The 18917-nt window shown below is 37.3% G+C and overlaps 1 protein-coding gene across 1 annotated transcript in view; it reads left to right on the top strand.

Annotated features, from left to right (window-relative positions):
• The window catches only part of CWC22 (CWC22 spliceosome associated protein homolog), a 68898-nt gene that overhangs the window by 46138 nt on the left and 3843 nt on the right, over nucleotides 1-18917 (top strand). The window contains exons 14-19 of the mRNA XM_004701467.3: nucleotides 5504-5564; nucleotides 8254-8331; nucleotides 9286-9438; nucleotides 10344-10471; nucleotides 11605-11706; nucleotides 11798-12015. Coding sequence (XP_004701524.1) covers nucleotides 5504-5564; nucleotides 8254-8331; nucleotides 9286-9438; nucleotides 10344-10471; nucleotides 11605-11706; nucleotides 11798-12015 — 740 coding nt within the window. The remainder of the gene's footprint in view (nucleotides 1-5503; nucleotides 5565-8253; nucleotides 8332-9285; nucleotides 9439-10343; nucleotides 10472-11604; nucleotides 11707-11797; nucleotides 12016-18917) is intronic.

The following is an 18917-nucleotide window of genomic DNA, read 5'->3' as shown; positions in this document are numbered from 1 at the left end:
TTGTGTGTTTCATCAGTACTATGCTGCACCCTGACCGGCTTGTCTCTTCCTTGTGGTCCTTCTGACAGGGGGTATCCAATTGACTACTGATGGGCTTTGGGTCTCCACTCTGCCCTCCCCCTCATTCCCATTGATATAGTTTTTTTGTTTTCTTTTGGGTCTTTGATGCCTGATATCTGATCCATAGACATCTCATGATCACACACACTGGTGTGCTTCTTCCATGTGGGCTTTGTTGCTTCTCAACTAGATGGCCGCTTGTTTATCTCAAGCCTTTAAGACCCCACACGCTATATCTTTTAATAGCTAGGCACCATCAGCTTTCTTCACATTTGCTTATGCACCCATTTTGTCTTCAGTCATCATGTCAGGGAAGGTGAATGTCGCAGAGTGCATGTTAGTAGTACAAAGTTTTCTTGCCTTGAAGGGAGTGCTTAGTAGAAGCCCAATGTCCATCTGCTGCCGTACTTTATAAATAAATATATGTACATAGATCTATCCCCTATAATTATACGTAAATGCATTTACATATATACATTCCTGTTTTTAGACCTCTATAAATGTCCTTTGCCTCCCAGTTCTTTCCTCTATTTCCTTTTACTTTCCTCCTGTCCCACTATCATGTACGACCTACATTTGGGTTTTGGTAATTCCTCTCTGCTTACTTGCCCCCTCTCTCGTGTCCCCCTGGAACCATTGGTCTTATTGTTCTCTCCTCAGGATTGTTCATCCCACCTATCTTGTCCAGATGGACATGCGCAAAAACAAAACAAAGCAAAACAACAAAAAAAGACAAAAATAATAAAAGACAAAATATAAATCAACAACAGCTAAATACAACAAAACAAATAAATAAATAAGCCGACAGCAAAAGAAGAAAAGCCCTCAAACAGTTCCAGGCCTGTCGGTTGATCTTTATGAGTGTTTTCCAGATTAGTCCTCTGGATGCCATGCCCTGGCCCCAAAGTCCACCTTTGGCGTTCCTTGGGGGCTTTGTTGCTTTGCTCCACTTGCTGCTCTGCAGTGAACCCTTAGTGTTTCGCACCGGTGCAGTGGGGTCGGATCTGGCACATCTGCACAGTGTCCCCAGTGCTGTCCCCCTCAGCACTATGTGTCAGTGAGGGATGTTGCTGGGTCTCCTGGTGGGCCTGGCCTGGTGATCCTCTCTGTGCATTGGCTGCCCTGAGCCGGAATATTGTCCTCAGGCCTTGGTGGGCTGTGATGTGTTCCACTGGTTCTCCTTCCCTCCTCCTTTGCTCCTAAGCAGACACTCCCCTCTTCCTGAGCTGCAGCTTCAGTGCTGTCCTCTGAAGTGCATTTCTCGGGGGTGGGGGCTAGGGGTGCCCATGTAGTTGGGATTGGGGGCCAGCCCCACAGACCTCTCTATTGGTTCCCTGCTTCACGGCTCTATGTTGCATTCACATCTTGGTGTGGAAGTCTGGTCCCTCCCTTTCCTGTAGAGATAAAAACTCCCCTTGAATGGGTACTGTCCTGTGCCCCTGCATATTCCACCACCCCCCCTTTTTTTAGTTGGCTGCCATATGTATCCCTGGGTTGGGTTTGGCACCTGCCATAGTACCAGGCCCTCACTCCAGGAATGTATGCTCCTTTTTGCGTTTTTCCCCCCTCAGTCATCCTTTGTGTTAAACCCAGAATTCATTTTGGTTTAACATCCTTAGTAAAGAATTAAAATAACAAGTGAATGTAATTCTTTAGTATTTACAATTAGTGGAATTTTGCAATGATCTTGATGTAGGGAGATGTAAAATAAGGAAAACATGAACAAATTATCATACAAGGGCTCCTTGTCCATAGTACTTCACTTACTCGATAAAGAAGTGAAACTTGACAAATGCCTCATCAACTACCTGGTGTTTCCAAAACAATTTCAGGTTTTTCCTGGCTGCTAAGTTTGTTTTACATAGAGAGCTAGAAAAGCAGAGTGAGATCTTCCTTTACCCTTTGTAGCGGTGATGATATGTGCCATCACGTTAACTCCTGCTCATAAGGATCAAGTGGAATTGCCTCACAGGGTTTCCTAGGCTGTCATCGGCATAGGAGCATATCCCACCCCGTCTTTGCTTCCTCATGACCCCTACTGGTGGGTGCTGACCCCACCCCTTTGCTTACCAGCTGCAGGCCAAACATTGTGTCACCATAGCGCCTTAAGTTTGACCTGTTTGGGTTTTGTTAGATGACTAAAGTTTGTTAACTCCAATACTTTAACACCAGGTAGTTGATGAAGCATTAGCTCCAACACTTTCATCTTAGGACTAGATAGTATCTAATGTTACCTGTTACCAATGTTCTTTCTTTAATTTTTTTGTTTCATTGCCCTATGCTTTTCTGGTATGCTTTTAATACTCAGTAAATAATAGCGCCATAGAACAGAGATGAACTCTAAAACTAAATTCATAGTCATTATATTGCAGTGAGTGATTATCTTATCCTACTGTTGTCAAAACAATGGACATTTGAACATTGTACAAAAACAAAAGGGACAGTGCATTTTCCTGAATCAAGTTCACCTTGAGTTTAATCATTCTCTGAGATAACATGTGTTGAAGAGCTATTTTTAATTCAGTACATTGTTTAAAAGTTTTCGTGCAAGTTATTTTGGTTACTTTAATATTTTTTTATTTTGGTCTTCGTGTAGAAGCCCTGTGTTGACTGTGAGCCCAGGTGAATTGTAGAAGGGGAGATTGAGCACTAGGTGTCATTCTGGGCTCCTGCAGCTTCTTGGACTTGGACCAGGAGAGGAGGAAACAATAGTGTAGTAATTTTAAGTAGTTTGTAATAAAAGAAGTTAGAAGTTAAAATATATAAATCTTCCAAGCTTGAGAATTAAGTATAAGCCTGAAAATCTTGACCTCTGCTTGTACTTACTTTGGTGGAAGGTTTATTACGACCAGACTTCCTAATTTCCCTAAACACATAATATATATTTCAAGACACTGCTGTGCAAATTAAATGTTAATGATGGCTGTTTATTACTAAATGTTGAGTTAAGTAAATGAGGAAGTGTAAGTTTTCCTCTGCTCCCTGCTTCTCGGGCTATGTGGCCGGGAACCAATCAAATGCCTTTGAATTTTGTTTTTTCTCCTCAGTGAAATTGAGAGGGTGGGATCTCATTTGCCTCTGCATATTTTAAAAGTCCTAATTGTGTATAAGAATCATCAGATGGTATGCTACGGGTATTTTTCCTTCAGAAGTTGTTACTGCAGTAGATGTGCATTTGTGACTGATGCATAAAAATAAATTTCTTAAAAACTTTGGCAGACTATCAATATTTATGAAAAAAGTTAGTATTTTTAAAGCTTTTAGTTCTTTTAGTCTTCATTGTTAAAGTGTCCTCCCTGTTTTCCTAGCTAAGGTTTTGAAAGTGGTTACTGTATTTTTCTTCCTTAGATTTATTTAACGATTACCAACATTTGGTTTCTTGAAATGACAGAATAGCAGGTGATCTCTAGAAAAATACTCAACATTATACAGCATTTCTTAAAATCAGTACCTTGGCACTTGATTGGTTTTCCAGAGATATAATACTTAGATGGGTCTTATATTACTGGGCTATCAAATTGGAACTGTTAATAAATCTTTTATATCCAGTTATAGTTGTCCAGTGGTTGAAGGGAAAATTATTTGTAACACTAAACATTTAGTATCATTGTATTTTCTCAATTTGGAACTGATTAAAGACAAACCTTTGATTATTGTACAGGATGGCAGAAATGAAAATGATTATGATGATTATTGTTTGTACTGTTTTGTCACCTTAAAATGAGGGAAATCATATGCAGCAGAAGCTTTTTTTTCTGACTAGTAATAAATTAGGGTTTACTGATTTGGGGAATAATAAAATCTATCTATGTATGTATTTCTTCTGTTTGTTTGAGATGAGGTTTATTTTTCCTTTTTTAAAAGTGGAGATGTAATTCACATACCATAAAATGCACCCTTTAAAATGTATAGTTGAGTGTTTCCCACAGAATTGTGTACCAAAGTCACCATCTAATGCCAGGACACTTTCATCACTCCAAATTTACACCGTGTGCCCATTAGCAGTCACTCTCCTTTTCTCCTAATTCGCTTTCTGTTTTTGGAATTGTATATTCTAGACGTTTCTTGCAAATGGATTATATAGTATGTGAGCTTTTTCTGTTTTGGCTTCTTAGCATAATTCAGAATTCATCCGTGTTAGCATGTATCAGTGATCCATTCTCATTTTTAGTTGGACAATATTCCCTTTTATGTATGTATCACATTTGTTTATCCATTCATTTATTGGCGCCCATTTGGTTCCGTTCTACTTTTTCACTCGTATGCATAGTATTGCTGTGACTGCTTCTGTGCAAGTTTATTTGTGGACCTAAGTTTGCGCTTGTCTTGGCTATATACTAATGATGAGAATTGCTGAGCCATCTAGTAACTCTTGTGTTTAACTCTTTGAGGAAATGCCAAAGTATGTTCTAAAGCAGTTTTATCACTTTACTACCAGAAATACAGTTTCTCCATATCCTTACTCAGAGTTGTTGTTGTTGCCTTCCATTGTTCTCACATTTTCATGTGAAGCACAAAAGTCTGATATTTTTATGAAGTCCAATTTAGCACTTTTATTTTTGTTAATTTGCTTTTGGTGGTCTTTTTGAGAAACATTTGCATAACCCAAATCCCAAATGTTTATGTCTCTGTTTTCTTGTAAGAATTTAATGGTTTTCTTCCGTGTAGTTCTTGGGTCCATTTTTGAGTTGATTTTTATATATAATGAGTGTTAGGGATCCAATTTCACATAGTCCACATTCATTTATCCACCAGTGTTTGCATAGAAAGTCCATGCCCTTTCTGTGAGTGTTAGTTAAATGCTCTGGAGTTTAATGTGTCATCTTGTTTTATAAACTGTAGCCAATAGTACATGCTTTCCACAATTAGTTTCTTTAATGTGAAACTAGATCAAACAGATACTTTTAGAAAATAATCTGAGTTCAGAATCTTTTCACATTTTTTTACACTTTTCTTGTCCAGTTTTGCAAACATGACTTGTTCACACATCATTCACCTGTAGTTAAATATACAGAATCTTTCCAAAGAAACAGTACTATTTTATGAGATTCACATTTAGTTAAGACACTCAATTTTTATATGAGCTAACATGCAATTCAGTTGCAGTGAATGGTTGCAAGGGGAGGCAGCGTAGCTTAGTAGAAAGGAGCATACCAGTTCAGGATTCCCTGCACATCCCTGGTAGGAGTGATGAGGTATACTTTGTGAAGGTTAGGGATATTTCTGCACTGCTTTTATTTCAATAACTGTTAGTTACATTTTTATTACCTGTATTCTTGAGGAGGCGTGAACTGTGTTTTTTATATTTAGCAGAGAATACTATGAAGTCTAGTATAAAAACGATTTTCCAAAAATTATTAAAATAAGGATTTGGGGTATAAAAGAATGCTACTGTTAATGCAGCCAGCTCTTATCCTAACTTTTGACCATTTTATCTCTACAGTTTAGATTTTGAAGAATGTGCTCACAAATTGCTGAAAATGGAATTTCCTGAAAGTCAAACAGTACGTTAACACTATTTTCATTTGAAGATTTATAGTCTTGGAAACCTAAAAGGCAGTTCTACTGTCTTAGAGGCTCATAATGAGTTGGAATTGACTCAATGACAATGAATGAGAATGCCAGGACAAATATAGATCACAATAAGTCATCTTTTTTTCTAGTTGCTTTCTTACCTGTATTGTTCCTCACCCATAGATATTTCAGGTCCTTGGAGCCTGTACAAAGGCTTCGAATTTTGTATTTCACATGTTCCATTTTATATGGTAGGCATATAGCACAGATATAAAATTGAATGAATTAGCTCCAGTAGGCTATGTAGTTTTTAATTCTTTCATGGGATCTCATCGATTATGTGCGCGGTTACTATTATGTAGGTGTCTTTTGCTTTAGTGCTTTAAGTGTTCAATGATAAAGCATAGATCACTGTAAATGTATGGCTTATACAGTGTCCAGCAAGCTGTCGCTCAGGCCCACCTTATTTTTGCAAATAAAGTTTTATTGGAACATGTCAATGCTTATTTGTATTTATATTATCTATGGCTGCTTTCCTGTTACTGCAGCAGAGATTGAAATATGTTGCCCTTTACAGAAATAAGTTTGCTAATCTTTGTTCTAGAATATGGATTCACTCTTGAAATGCCATGATATGCGATCTTGAGAAAATTTTGTTTTCTGAAATTTAAAAGATGTTTCCCTTGTGAAGTTTGTTTATTGGTATACTAATAATAGAGTACTTATTCTTAATCCAATGTCATTAATATATTTTTGTCAGAAGAAAATAAATTAGTAAGTTAACTTTAAAAATCATTAATTGAAACTGAAATTTCTATATGTTCTTGTCACATTACTTGAGGAATATAATTAAGTCATTATAAATGTTATTGAGATTAGCCCAGAAGACAGTTGTTCTGGAGATAGCCTCCGCATATTGTGATAGTATTTAAAAGAAGGTCTTGGTGTATCTATTTTTGTGCTTAGGGTTACTCAAAAGAATCTCCTAAAAATCACTGTACTATTTAATTAAAATGTTAAAATACTTAATTATTGAACGCCACAGGGAATAACTCTTGTAATTGCATTTAGTCCGGCCAAGAAAGTAATTTGTTTTGCTTGTAAGGTTGACTTTATTAGTTGTGCTGTCAGCATATTACCATGGTTAATTGTTTAAAACTTGATTTACTGTTGTGCTATTTTAAAACAACATTGGTAGAAAAAGTTAAAATGTATTTAAATGTATAAGACTAGCATATCATGGCATAGTTCAGAAGTTTTTTGCATTGTATAACAAGTTCAGAGAGGTCGATCTTTTCAGAACTTAATGCATTTGCAAACATTGTATTGATTAAAGTAACTTTTGGTAAGTCTTTAAAAAACAATTGCCAGACACAACTTCTACAAATAGCTGTGGGTTGTGACATTAGGCGTTTGAGTTGGTTGTCGTTTCAGTAGACTCTCATTTTTAGGGTGGTGCAGTTCAGTGAATGTATTGGAGTGGTAGACACTCTCCTGGTCTGCTCTGTGAGTGGTAGAGGATTGTCTTCTGCCCTGTGCAGCAAGTACAGTGACCGCTGTCCACGTGTGGCTGTTAAGCACCTGTGGTGTAAGCATTCGAAATTTAAATCATGATTGATACACAGCTGTTGGTCACCATGCTGAAGAGCAGAGTTACAAGAGAGCCTCTCTGTACTGTCTCTCAAGGGCCTCCTTCCTTGCCCTGAGCCTCCTCTGGAGTCTCTCGCATACATTGTTTACATAAAGATAACCTAATTTTTTTTCTGTAACAGTAATCAGAGATTAATTTATGCCTTTATTCCTTTAGCCCATATTGGCCAACTGTCTTCATCTTTGAAATTGCTGTGACTATAGTACTTGTTTTGGTAGGGTTAATTCAAGAATTAATATTTGTTAATTCTGAATCTCTAATTCATTATGTTGATGGTATTTCCTAACCAAAGACTTATTAGTGCATCAGAATTTTGACTGGCAGGTTATTAAGTCTCTTCAATAACCTAACTGGACCAGGTATTCTGGCAGGAATTATGGGATGATTCCAGAGAGACCTCCATATGCACAGCATGTATTTTGAGATTAAAAATTTTAGCTGCTGGGGCATTTTTATTTGTTTTTTTACCTATATTTAAGTTTACTTCATCAACCAGAAAGTTTCCCAAGTTTGCATTAAAATTGTACACATTTATGCTTCATAAAGACTCAGTATGCTCTGCCTATCCATACTAGTAATTAGTAATTGAAGTTAAATTGTTGGGAAATATTTAAACTGTTGTTAAATGTTGTCTTGGTGGGTCTATATATAAAGAATTTTGCATATAATTCTTTAGAAATACAGTAGTTTAGTCTTTCTTGATTCTCATACCAGGGTTTGTGAAGTGGTTCATACTGTATAAATTTAGAATTTTTAAATTAATTTAATTAGTGTAAATGGCTGTCAAAGCTGTCACCTAGACAGAAGGCTTTAAAGAACTGAGCTTCAACAAGATCAAGAATTTTATTTTCTGGTTATGACTAATATTGACAAAGTTTGAAAAGTTTAGTGATTTTTAAAAGTAAAGCTGAAATATCTAAAAAACAATTATAATAAAATACCTGAAATATTTAGCCTCTATCTTACAGATAAATTATCTTATAGTATATATTTTGAATCGTTGATGCCATTGCTTTGTCCACAAATAGAAAGAACTCTGCAACATGATACTGGATTGCTGTGCCCAACAAAGGACCTATGAGAAATTTTTTGGCTTATTAGCTGGGGTGAGTTCTGTGCTCCTCAAAGGGCCCTCTTCTCCTTTGCCCTAAAAGATTCTTACCCTGAGTACTGTGAACTAATGTTTCTTCTTTATAGTCTGATCTAATACAACAGCGCATCTTTGCTGAAAATTAATTTTTCTTGATGTAGGTTTCTCCCTCTTGGAAACATTTTAGCAGTGCTTTGCATGAGGCACATTGGTGGCATAGTGGGTTATATGTTGGGCTGCTAACTGCAACATCAGCAGTTTGAATCCACCCTTCTCTCCCAAGGAGAACGATGAGGCTTTCTGCTCCTGTGGTGGTAGAGTGGTTACATGTTGGACTGCCAACAATTCAGAACCACCAGCCACTCTGAGGAAGAAAGACGGGCCTTTCCACTCCTGTAAAGAATTAGTCTCAGAAACTCACAAGGGCAATTCCACGCTGCCCTTTAGGGTCACTTTGAGTTGGCATCGACCTGATGGCAGTGAGTTTGGATTTTTTGGGAACAATTTACAACCTCAGGCCTCTATGAGTCAGAATTAACTTGATGGCAGTAGATTTGGTTTGGGTAATTTTTAACTTTGCTTTTTAATTTCCCATGCTTTTGTAACCATTTTCCAATGAGAGATAATTACTATTTTTTCAAAATCTCAAGACAGTTTCTGGTGTTAAGTACATTTTTAGCACAAATAAAGTGTGAGCTAAATTATTATTTTTAATCCAAATGATATTCATTACATAGAAGTATGCTTGCAGACTATACAATATCTTTGATCATCAGCATATTTAGAATTATTCTAGCAATAAGTCCCAAGTAGATCAAGGTCATATATTAAGTTCTTGAACATCCTCGAATACAATGCACGAAGATTTGGTGATTTCAAGATATATTAAATAATCGCTTCAGATTCAATAAATGTAGGAGGATTTAATGTGCATCTAATCTTACTGACATTGAGTTTTTTTATTTATTAGCGTTTTTGCATGCTAAAAAAAGAATACATGGAATCCTTTGAAAGCATATTCAAAGAACAGTATGATACTATTCATCGTTTAGAAACAAACAAATTGAGGAATGTTGCCAAGATGTTTGCTCATCTTTTATACACTGATTCCCTTCCATGGAGTGTAAGTAGATGGTTCAATATTTATACTTGTTTTTGATCCCTTATTATTCTAAAGTAGATATTAAGTATAATATAGTTATGTTTTTACTTGGGATATGTGCTTTTAATTATCTTTGAGACCATGTTCATATTGGTTAGTGTATAACATAGGCTCAAAAAGCTTTGTAGATATATATGCATTTAAGAAGTATCCTGGATTATATTAACAGCCCAGATACATCACAGAGCTTTTCAATAGTGATAGTTAGGATATTGCCAGGGTAAATGTTTGGGGTTTTAATATTCTCTGTGCACATATTCAGTATTTGGGTGACACATGCTTCTTTGAAGCTGTAAAGTGGAGGATTCCTGAGGCAAGACTGCAGAAAAGTGATTGTTGTAAGAGGATGTGTATATTGAAGCTGAGTGACAGGGAAGAATTTCTATAGTCTTGGTGGAAAATACTCACTCAATTGAAATTTGAATTGCGTCTTTTAGGCTGGCATTTACTGTACAACTGCTATTTACTCCGCAACTGTTTATGGGCCTACCACTCATTTGCCGGTCATATCGCTGCTCGGGGTCCAAAGTGAATTAAAGATGGTGACTGCTTAGCTTTCATTTCGACGAGGTTACCATATACGAGAAGAGGGAAAGTATACCCAAGAGTAGTGATAATACAAAGCAAAAAAAGTGGTTACATTATGTGCAAGTAAAGTTGCTAAAGAATTTTTTAAAAGAAATTACACACAGGGAAAGAGAAGAAAGAAGGCTGGGTGGATCACATTGTAGACTGTAACGGTAGAAGAAGGAAATGTTACTGGGTTTACACATGTTAGAAAATTCTTTAAAATTTTTCATTGTAAGTTGGCTGGACCCTAATTGTAATCAGTCTGACTTCCTTTTATTTCTTTTTTTAATTTTCAGGTTCTTGAATGTATAAAACTGAGTGAGGAAACTACTACATCATCCAGTAGAATTTTTGTGAAAATATTTTTTCAGGAATTATGTGAATACATGGGTCTTCCTAAACTTAATGCAAGATTAAAGGATGAGTAAGTTTATCACTATGCACTTTTAATTCAAATGGAAAGACTCCCGAATTAATTTCTCTGATTTAGTGAGAAAAAAACTAATTCCATATGCTAATTTCCATTGCTGATATTAAATACTTATAGGTTTATTTTCCTGTAACTCAAATTTTGAGCTTTGGGTGGTAATTAATTTTGATCATCAGTGGACATGTACAGATTCCCAGTCATGTGATCGTTCAAAGTACCACACTGAACTAGAGCTTTTTCCAAGACTATGTAATTCCTATCTCAACTTTATATGACTCATTACTACCAAGGTTGGCTTCTGTGCCCCCACCCCGCTGAAGTCCAAATCCAGTAGTCTTTGTCCTTTGTCACCCTCATGCCCCTTGATATTTTTGCCTCAAAATTTATACATGTTACCTTAATTCTCTTCTCAATCTCGTATCTCCACCTGAGTCTGCACCTCCAGTGTTAAAGTTTACCAAAGTTGTATCAGGGGTCCTATATCCTCTGCGGTATTCCATTAGTTTCTCACTGCATTGTGTAGTTAGCTATTTGGTACTTGTCTTCTGTTGTAAATGTATCTATTCCTTCCCTAGCACTCTAAAGATAACACCTTGTTAAGCAAGTCTGGCTCTTTATGTTTCCTTGTCTTTGATTCCGCTTGAGCACATCCTCTTGTTCTTTCTAGCAAATGCTTCATCATTCCTCATTTGTGTCCCCTTTTTCTATGAAACTGTCGCTCCTGAGTCATTCTGTGCTGGCACTCAGTACTTGCCAAACCACGTTGTTTGATGAAGCTTTTTCTACATGTGTCCCATCCTAATAGTGAATACAGGCAGCCTTTTCATTCTTTATTTATCCCTCTTGTTGATTACTTGTCCCTATCTTTCACTGCTTAGCACAATGTTGTGTTGGGTGCACGCCAACATCAGGATTTTTTCCCATGTATTTGGACACCCATGTACACATAAGCATATACATATATGTATATATGCCTCCTTTGTAAACCTGGTAAATGATATAAACCGCTTACCATACTTAATTTACTTTACTTAGTGTTTTATAAGTTAGAAAAATCTTGAGAAATGACTGTTTCTTTATTTTTAAGGTGTTCTTTTTAAGGTATTTTTTTCATTATTCTTTTTTAGAACTCTACAGCCATTCTTTGAAGGATTGCTACCCCGAGACAGTCCAAGAAACACTCGGTTTGCCATCAACTTTTTTACTTCTATCGGTCTTGGAGGCTTAACGTAAGAGCATTTTTCAGAGTCTTATTTGCACTCTACAGAATTGCTCCACCATTGCAGTGAAAGCAGGATCTAACATTGCATTTTTAATTAGGGATGAGTTGCGGGAGCATCTGAAAAATACACCAAAGGTCATCGTGGCGCAGAAACCAGATGTTGAGCAAAATAAGTCCTCTGCGTCTTCATCCTCTTCCGCATCGTCTTCTTCAGAATCTGCCTCCTCTGACTCGGATTCTGACAGCAGTGACAGCAGTTCAGAATCTTCCAGTGAAGAGAGCGAGTCTTCATCCACCAGTAGTCACAGCTCTGCAGGTACTGACGCACATCGTTTATCTTTTCCTTTCCTAACAAATAGACCGCTAGTGATGTTCAGTAAGGAAAAAATCTACTTTGATTGCTTAGTATTAAGTTGTTTAAAACCAAACCAGACTCACTGCCAACAGAGTCGATGCCAACTCATAGCAGCCCTGCAAGACAAGTGACGATAGGCAGTTTTAAGGCAAGGTAGAACTGCCCCCTGTGAGAAAGACTCATCTTTCTCCCACTCATTTGTTTAAAAAAACACTGTTAATTGTTTAAATGATTAATGATTTTGGTTCTAGATATAAGAACTCTAGTGGCACAATGGTTAAGCACTTGCTGTTAAGTGAAAGGTCAACATTTCAAACCCACCAAAAGAGATGTGGCAGCCAGCTCCCATAAGGAGGACAACCTTGGAAACCCTACCGGGAGTTCTAGTTTGTCCCATCAGGTCACTGTGAGTCAGAATCTATTCGTCGGCAGTGAGTTTGGGTTTATTCTTCACGGGCAGTTGGATTTATAGACATGCTCCCATGACAGTGCTCTTGCACGTGTCTTTGGATGACAGGGTGTACATCTGTGGCTATACCCAGTAGAATCACCCCCAGGGCAGGAGGGGAACGTATATTTAGTTTTAGTAGGTATGGTCATTGTTCCAAGTGAGAACTTCAGTGTGCATTCTCACCAGCCATTCCACTCTCACTCACACTTTATGGTTCCCAGTCTTTTCATGCAGCCATTCTGAGAGAAGCCCTGTTGCTTTAGTGGGTTACATGTTGAGCTAACAGCTAGGGCAGAGGTTCAACCCCACCAGTTTGCACTCCTCAAGGGAAGATGAGGCTCCCATAAAGATTTAAAGCCTTGGAAATCCAAAGGCTCTGTGGGGTAAGGTTGGTGTGAGTTGAAATTGGTTCAATGGTAGTGACTTCGAGAGGTGTATTGTGGTTTTGATAAATATTTCTTCGATTACCATTTTATATATGATTGACCATTTGGTTATTCTTTCTACTTTTAAAGGCTCCAGTATTTGCCCATTTGAAAATTACATGGTCTTTTCTACTGATTTGTAGCTCTTTATGTCTTCTGGGTGTTCATCTTTCGTTGCTTATATGTATTATAAATAACTAGCCCCACTTTTGTCTCTGACCCTCTGACCAGCTCTGCTGGCCTCTCTGTCTTTCAGCAGCAGCCCTGTGCCCAGACAAACTCTGGAATCAGCAAATGCTCCCAGGGACAAAGCCATTCCTCTTGGCTTACTTTTCTATGATTTCCCCCCTTTGCTGAATCTTGACCCCACGCTTCTATTGGATTTTCATTATTTTTTTATGCCTTTCTATACTTTTAACTTTTTATTTTAAACTAATTTTAGGCTTAGTGAAAAAAGGTTCAAAATAGCACAGGGAATTCCCATATAACTCTCATCCATTGTTCCCTAATAGTAGAATCCTATATAGCCATAGTTCAGTTATCAAAACCAGGAAATTAGTAGTAGAATAGCACAATTAAGTAAACAACAGATCTCATTTGACTTTTACCTGTTTTTTCATTAATGTCTTCTCCCATGGTCCAGAATTCTGTTTACATTAATTGTATGTCTCCTTACTCTTCTGCAGTCTGTCAGAGTTCCACTCAGTGTTTCCTTGTTTTTTGTTATATTTTATTGGGGGCTCTTACAGCATGCATACATTCTTTACATCAGTTGTATCAAACATATTTGTACATATGTTGCTATCATCATTTCCAAAACATTTTCTACTTGAGCCCTTGGTATAATCTCCTTTTTCCCATCCCTCCCCTAACCTTCGTGAATCCTTGATCAATTATATATTGTATCTTTTGTATCTTTTAAAAAATTATTATTTTGTATCTTACACCGTCTTTTGTCTCCTTTCACCCACATGACTGTTATTCGTCCCCTTGTGGGGGGAAGCTATATATCCCACCTTGTGATGGGTTCTCCCTTTCTTCCGCTTCCCCTTCCCCGTTCATCCCCATACCCTCATGATATCACTACTCCCACTACTGATCCTGAATTCCATGTGTCGAGAGTTCTTATCTGTACCCATGTGTGTTCTCCAGTCTAGGCAGATTTGTAAGGCAGAGCTAGGTCATGGTAGTGGGCAAGGGGCGCTTGTGGGGGCATTCAGGAACTACAGGAATTATGTGATTCTTCAATGCTGTGCTACACCTGGGTTGAATCTTCCCTTCCTTATAACCCTTCTGTAGGGCGATATCCAGTTGTCTATAGATGGGCTTTGGGTCTCCACTACAACTCCTTTTGTTCACATCATTATAGTTGTTTGTTTGGGATCTTTTGATCCCATCGACACCTCATGATCACACAGGCTGGTGTGCTTCTTCCATGTGGACTTATTTGCTTCCCTGCTAGATGGCTGCTTGTTTAACTTCAAGCCTTTAACCCTATAATGCCTGAATTTGTAATTTCAGGGGAAAAAAATTTTTTTTATTCGTTACTTTCATAGGTATCAATATATGTAACAACCAAAATATATTAAAAAAAATAAAATTTGCAACGTTTTTTAAATGTAACCAGATCATCACATTCATCCATGGATTTATAATACAAGAATAAAAAATGCACCTTCATTTCTATTATTATTTTTCATCGTATTTTATTATTAAATAAAACAACAAACCAATAACTTATTTTATTTATTTATAAAATATAATACAAAATTTATTTGTTTATAATTTTAGTGTGAAATTGAACAAAACAATTTTTTTCATTTGTGATACAAAGATGAACATTCCATTTGCTGCATAAAAATACTGGTGCACTCTTTCAGTTTATATTTTTGCATCTTCCTCTGTTTGTGACCTCAGGCTAATGGTGAAGACCATCCAAACGGGTGTCTCTACCAGGGATACTTTCAGTGGCAGGACCTCTTCTCTTTCTGTAGCAAACTCAGCATCAGGAAAGCTGGTAGAAGGTCGGCCTCTTTTTGTTGGTCTATTCCCTTCTCCTTCAAGAAGAAGAGCTTCGGCGATGCTCATTTTGAACTCTTGCAGACTTTGGATTTTTTTTTTTTTTTTTTTGGTAACCGAAGGCTCTCACAGTCTCTATGATAAAGTGGGCTAGAGTTCACAACAGTCACATCTATAAAATGAAAAAATTAATTTGTGATAATATTTTTTCGATCTGATGTGAATTCTGTACAGTGCAATTAGTGAGTGTATCAAATCAAGCAGTGTACCCCAAAATTGCTCAAGTTCCTGGTTACTCCGTGCAAGAGGTTAATTCGGATTTTGCTGGATTGCATAAAGATTTGATTGGTCGACAATATGAATAATGATATCCTTTGAGGAAAAAATGCCTAAAATATTCAACAAGACGTATTACTACCCCAGAAGAATCTATTTGTCCTAACCATTCAGGCATAAGTTTAGCTGTACCGTCTCCAGAAATGTGCCACCAAAGAGGAATTCTTCAATTTCTTGATGTAGCTGGCTTTGAACTTGTAGGTATTGGAACTGATACTTCAACAACTGATGTTTCTAACTCATCTTCACTTGTATTATCATTACTAACTACGAGGTCTTCTAATTCATCCAAATCAGAATAATCAGGCGTATATTCACTTCCTATATGGGGAAAAATAAATATTGTTATCAAAATAGCTTTAATAGCAATATAATTAAAATTATATATTGTAAAATAAAAATGTTTTAATATAATACACATTTTTATTTACCAATTTCATCCGTATTAGCATCTGGTTCCTTGTTTGAGTCTGTACCGCTTCCATCTAGGTCATAAATTCACCGTTTTCCATAAAACAAGTCACAATCCATGCTGTGGTAATTTTTGTCACCATCGATTCAAAAGACGAACGTAACAAATTGGTTATATTTAGAAAAAGCGGAAATATATAATAAATATAATGGGGGTTTTTTTTAGTATTACACCTTTGACATAACTAGTTTTATGAACATATACAAAAAATATCAACACTGAAACTTCACTAGATTGAAAATTATCGTAAAATGCACTGAACGCAAACTACCACTTAACCTCAAACGCACCATCAGTCAAAACATGTGCCACGATTCAAGCATTTTGCCACTAAATGTGTGACTAGCGGTATGCATTTGTACTACTAAAGTGCGACGATTTCTTCGACATCTGCATCAGCTCCAAAAGCTTTATAATTTCAGTACCAGATACGTTTTAATTAAATGTTATGAAAACGTTGCACTTGGCGTTATAGGGTTAAGACCTCAGACACTATATCTTTTGATAGCCAGGGACCATCTGCTCTCTTCAGCGCATTTACTTATGCACCCTTTTTCTTTTCAGCAATTGTGTCCTGAAAGATGAGTATCAAAGAGTGCCAGATTATCAGAACAAAGTGTTCTTGTATTAAGGGAGGCCTTGAGTAGAGGCCCAAAGTCCGTCTGCTATCATAATACTTAACATATAAATATATGTACATTGGCCTCTGGCCCTTTCATTATAAATGAATATATTTATATATATACATGTCTATAGCTCCGTAAAAAGCTTTTGCCTCCCATTTCTTTTCTCTATTTCCTTTCACCTTCCTCCTATCCCACTATCATGCTCACCCCCCATTCGCCTCTCAGTAATACCTCTCAGATACATTATGCTTGATTAAATCCCACTAGGCATTATACACCTCTTTGCCATCAATTTTAGATCTCTTGTTCCTTATCCCTGAGTTTGTTGACTCCCCACTCTCCCTCCACACCCCCTTCTCTCCCCTGTCCTGTCGTCCTGCACCCCCCACCCTCCCAACCGCATTTCCCATTGTTTTCTCCTTGGGATTGTTCGTCCTGCCGATCTTATATAGAATATAGATAACATAAGGTGAAAGAAAACCAAAAACAAACTTAACAAGGAAAAAAAAGCCCATAGTTTCAGGTCTGTCTGCTGACCCTTATGTATGTTTTCTAATCAAGTCTGCTGAGGTGCCAACCCCTATCCCCCAAGTCAGAAGTCTATTTTCAGGATTCGTCGGAGACTTGGTTACTTTGCCCCCCTGGCTACCCTGTTGTCCTCCCTTCATGCTTCATCGCTCTGCAAGGGGAAGACGGGCACACTTTCTGCACTTGATACTTTTGAAGTCTCTTGGTCAATTCAATCATCTTATGGCATCTCCTTTAGTCTAGATTGTTCTGCTGTTTCCTCACAATTAGAATGAGATTGTGAATTTGGGGAAAATATGCTATAGAAATTACATGTTCCTTTAAGTGCATATCAAGGGATTCATAATCCTGGATGTGTTTTCTTACTCTTTAAAGTCTTCTGCAAGAAAGAAACGTCTCTTCTACCACTCATACTTATTTACTCACTCACTGATACTGGGGCTTCAAAAAGTTCATGGGAAAATGGAGTTAAAAGACACGTAATTTTCCCATAAGCTTTCTGAAGCTCCATTTTATATCAGTGTGGACTCTTACACGTTTTTTTTTAATGTAGTTCAAATAATTCCTGCCTTGACAATTAGGAAGGAGTGTGCTGGGTTGATTGCTGGGTTCATTTGACACACCCACATCCTTCTTTAGAACACATCCTTCATGGCAGCACAAGTTGTTGTAGTGTTTCAGTGCCTTCAAACAAGGATTTTCACTTTATCCGGCATTTTGCGTTCTCAGCTGGAGCATAGGTCAGTCACAAGCTTTTCTATCCGATTTTGAAATAGAAGCTGTAGGAAAGGGTTTTTAAAAACATTCCATCATCATAGTTTGATTTTAGCGCAGCTTTCCTGCCGAGGTCTGTGCTGGTTTCCCCACGCTCAGCCCTGCTTTCGTTCCCCTAGTCTTCACCGGGGTTTACTCTTTTGTCCTCAGGGTTGTGTGGATGTCATTCTAGATCGTGTGTGTTTGTTTTTCTTATATCATGTTTGAGAGAGTTAGCACTTTCCCCTACAATCTTATATTGAAGACTAAGCATTGCCCCCTACACCATTTAGAATTCATGGTGTTTCAGTCCAGAATTACAGGACTTTATAAATATTTTATGATATCAAAGCAGGATTCTGTGTACTCACAAGATGTCTTCCTTTTGAATTATAATGTCCATTGACCATTCACCTTTTTTAATGCTAAAGAATTTGTTATTTCATGGTGTTTGTTTTGAGAACAGATGATGACACAGCATGAGTTGTTGCAGTACGCAAGCTTGCTGATTCAAAATTAATTTGCCTTATGCAATTTGAGTGGAAATTTTTTACATTTTAATAGGATATAAAATAACATAAAAGGTAGTATAAACCGACCTCAAATTAGAATATTATAGAGCACATTTAGCAGAAGAAGACAAGATCATATTTTGTTATGTGATTGCTTTTCATCATTCAAAACACTGAGTAATGTAAGGTAGGTAGAGAGAGATGTTCGTTTAGCACAGAGCCAGATGGTTTCTGCTTGGGTAACTGAAACTCAGCTGAGCTATTTGATGGGAACCAGAAAAGTAAGCCCTTAGTGGCAAACCAACTGACTTACTAAACAGTGTGCCAAGAAAATACATTTGGCAGAAGTAGAGATTGGCACAGTGAGGTCTGAGTGAAGGTAGGGCAAGGGAAGGCCATTTTCTGCCACACTTTCCTCTCTGTAATCATATAAATTTGACTGAGATTTTGGTCACTTCAGCACCTTTGATTTATGTGCCCAACAGTGGAGTTCTGTCACTAAATCTTTATTTGTGATCATTTGAGTAAAGTTCTTCAAGGGCTTTTGGGAAAGGTTTTCTCAAAAAAAGTACTGTATATGCTCGAGTATAAGTCGACCCAAATATCAGCCTAGGCACCTAATTTTATATTAGGGGTTCATACAACTCTTACCATAATCCATACATACATTAATTGTGTAAAGCACATTTGTACGTCCATTGCCTTCATCATTCTTAAAACATTTGCTCTCCACTTAAGCCC

The sequence above is a fragment of the Echinops telfairi genome, unplaced genomic scaffold, assembly GCF_000313985.2.
Source record: "Echinops telfairi isolate 266 unplaced genomic scaffold, ASM31398v2 ScPeMD7_3;HRSCAF=10, whole genome shotgun sequence".
NCBI lineage: Eukaryota > Metazoa > Chordata > Mammalia > Afrosoricida > Tenrecidae > Echinops > Echinops telfairi.
The sequence above is the reverse complement of the archived record's forward strand: the minus strand, read 5'-3'. Positions and strand labels throughout refer to the sequence as shown.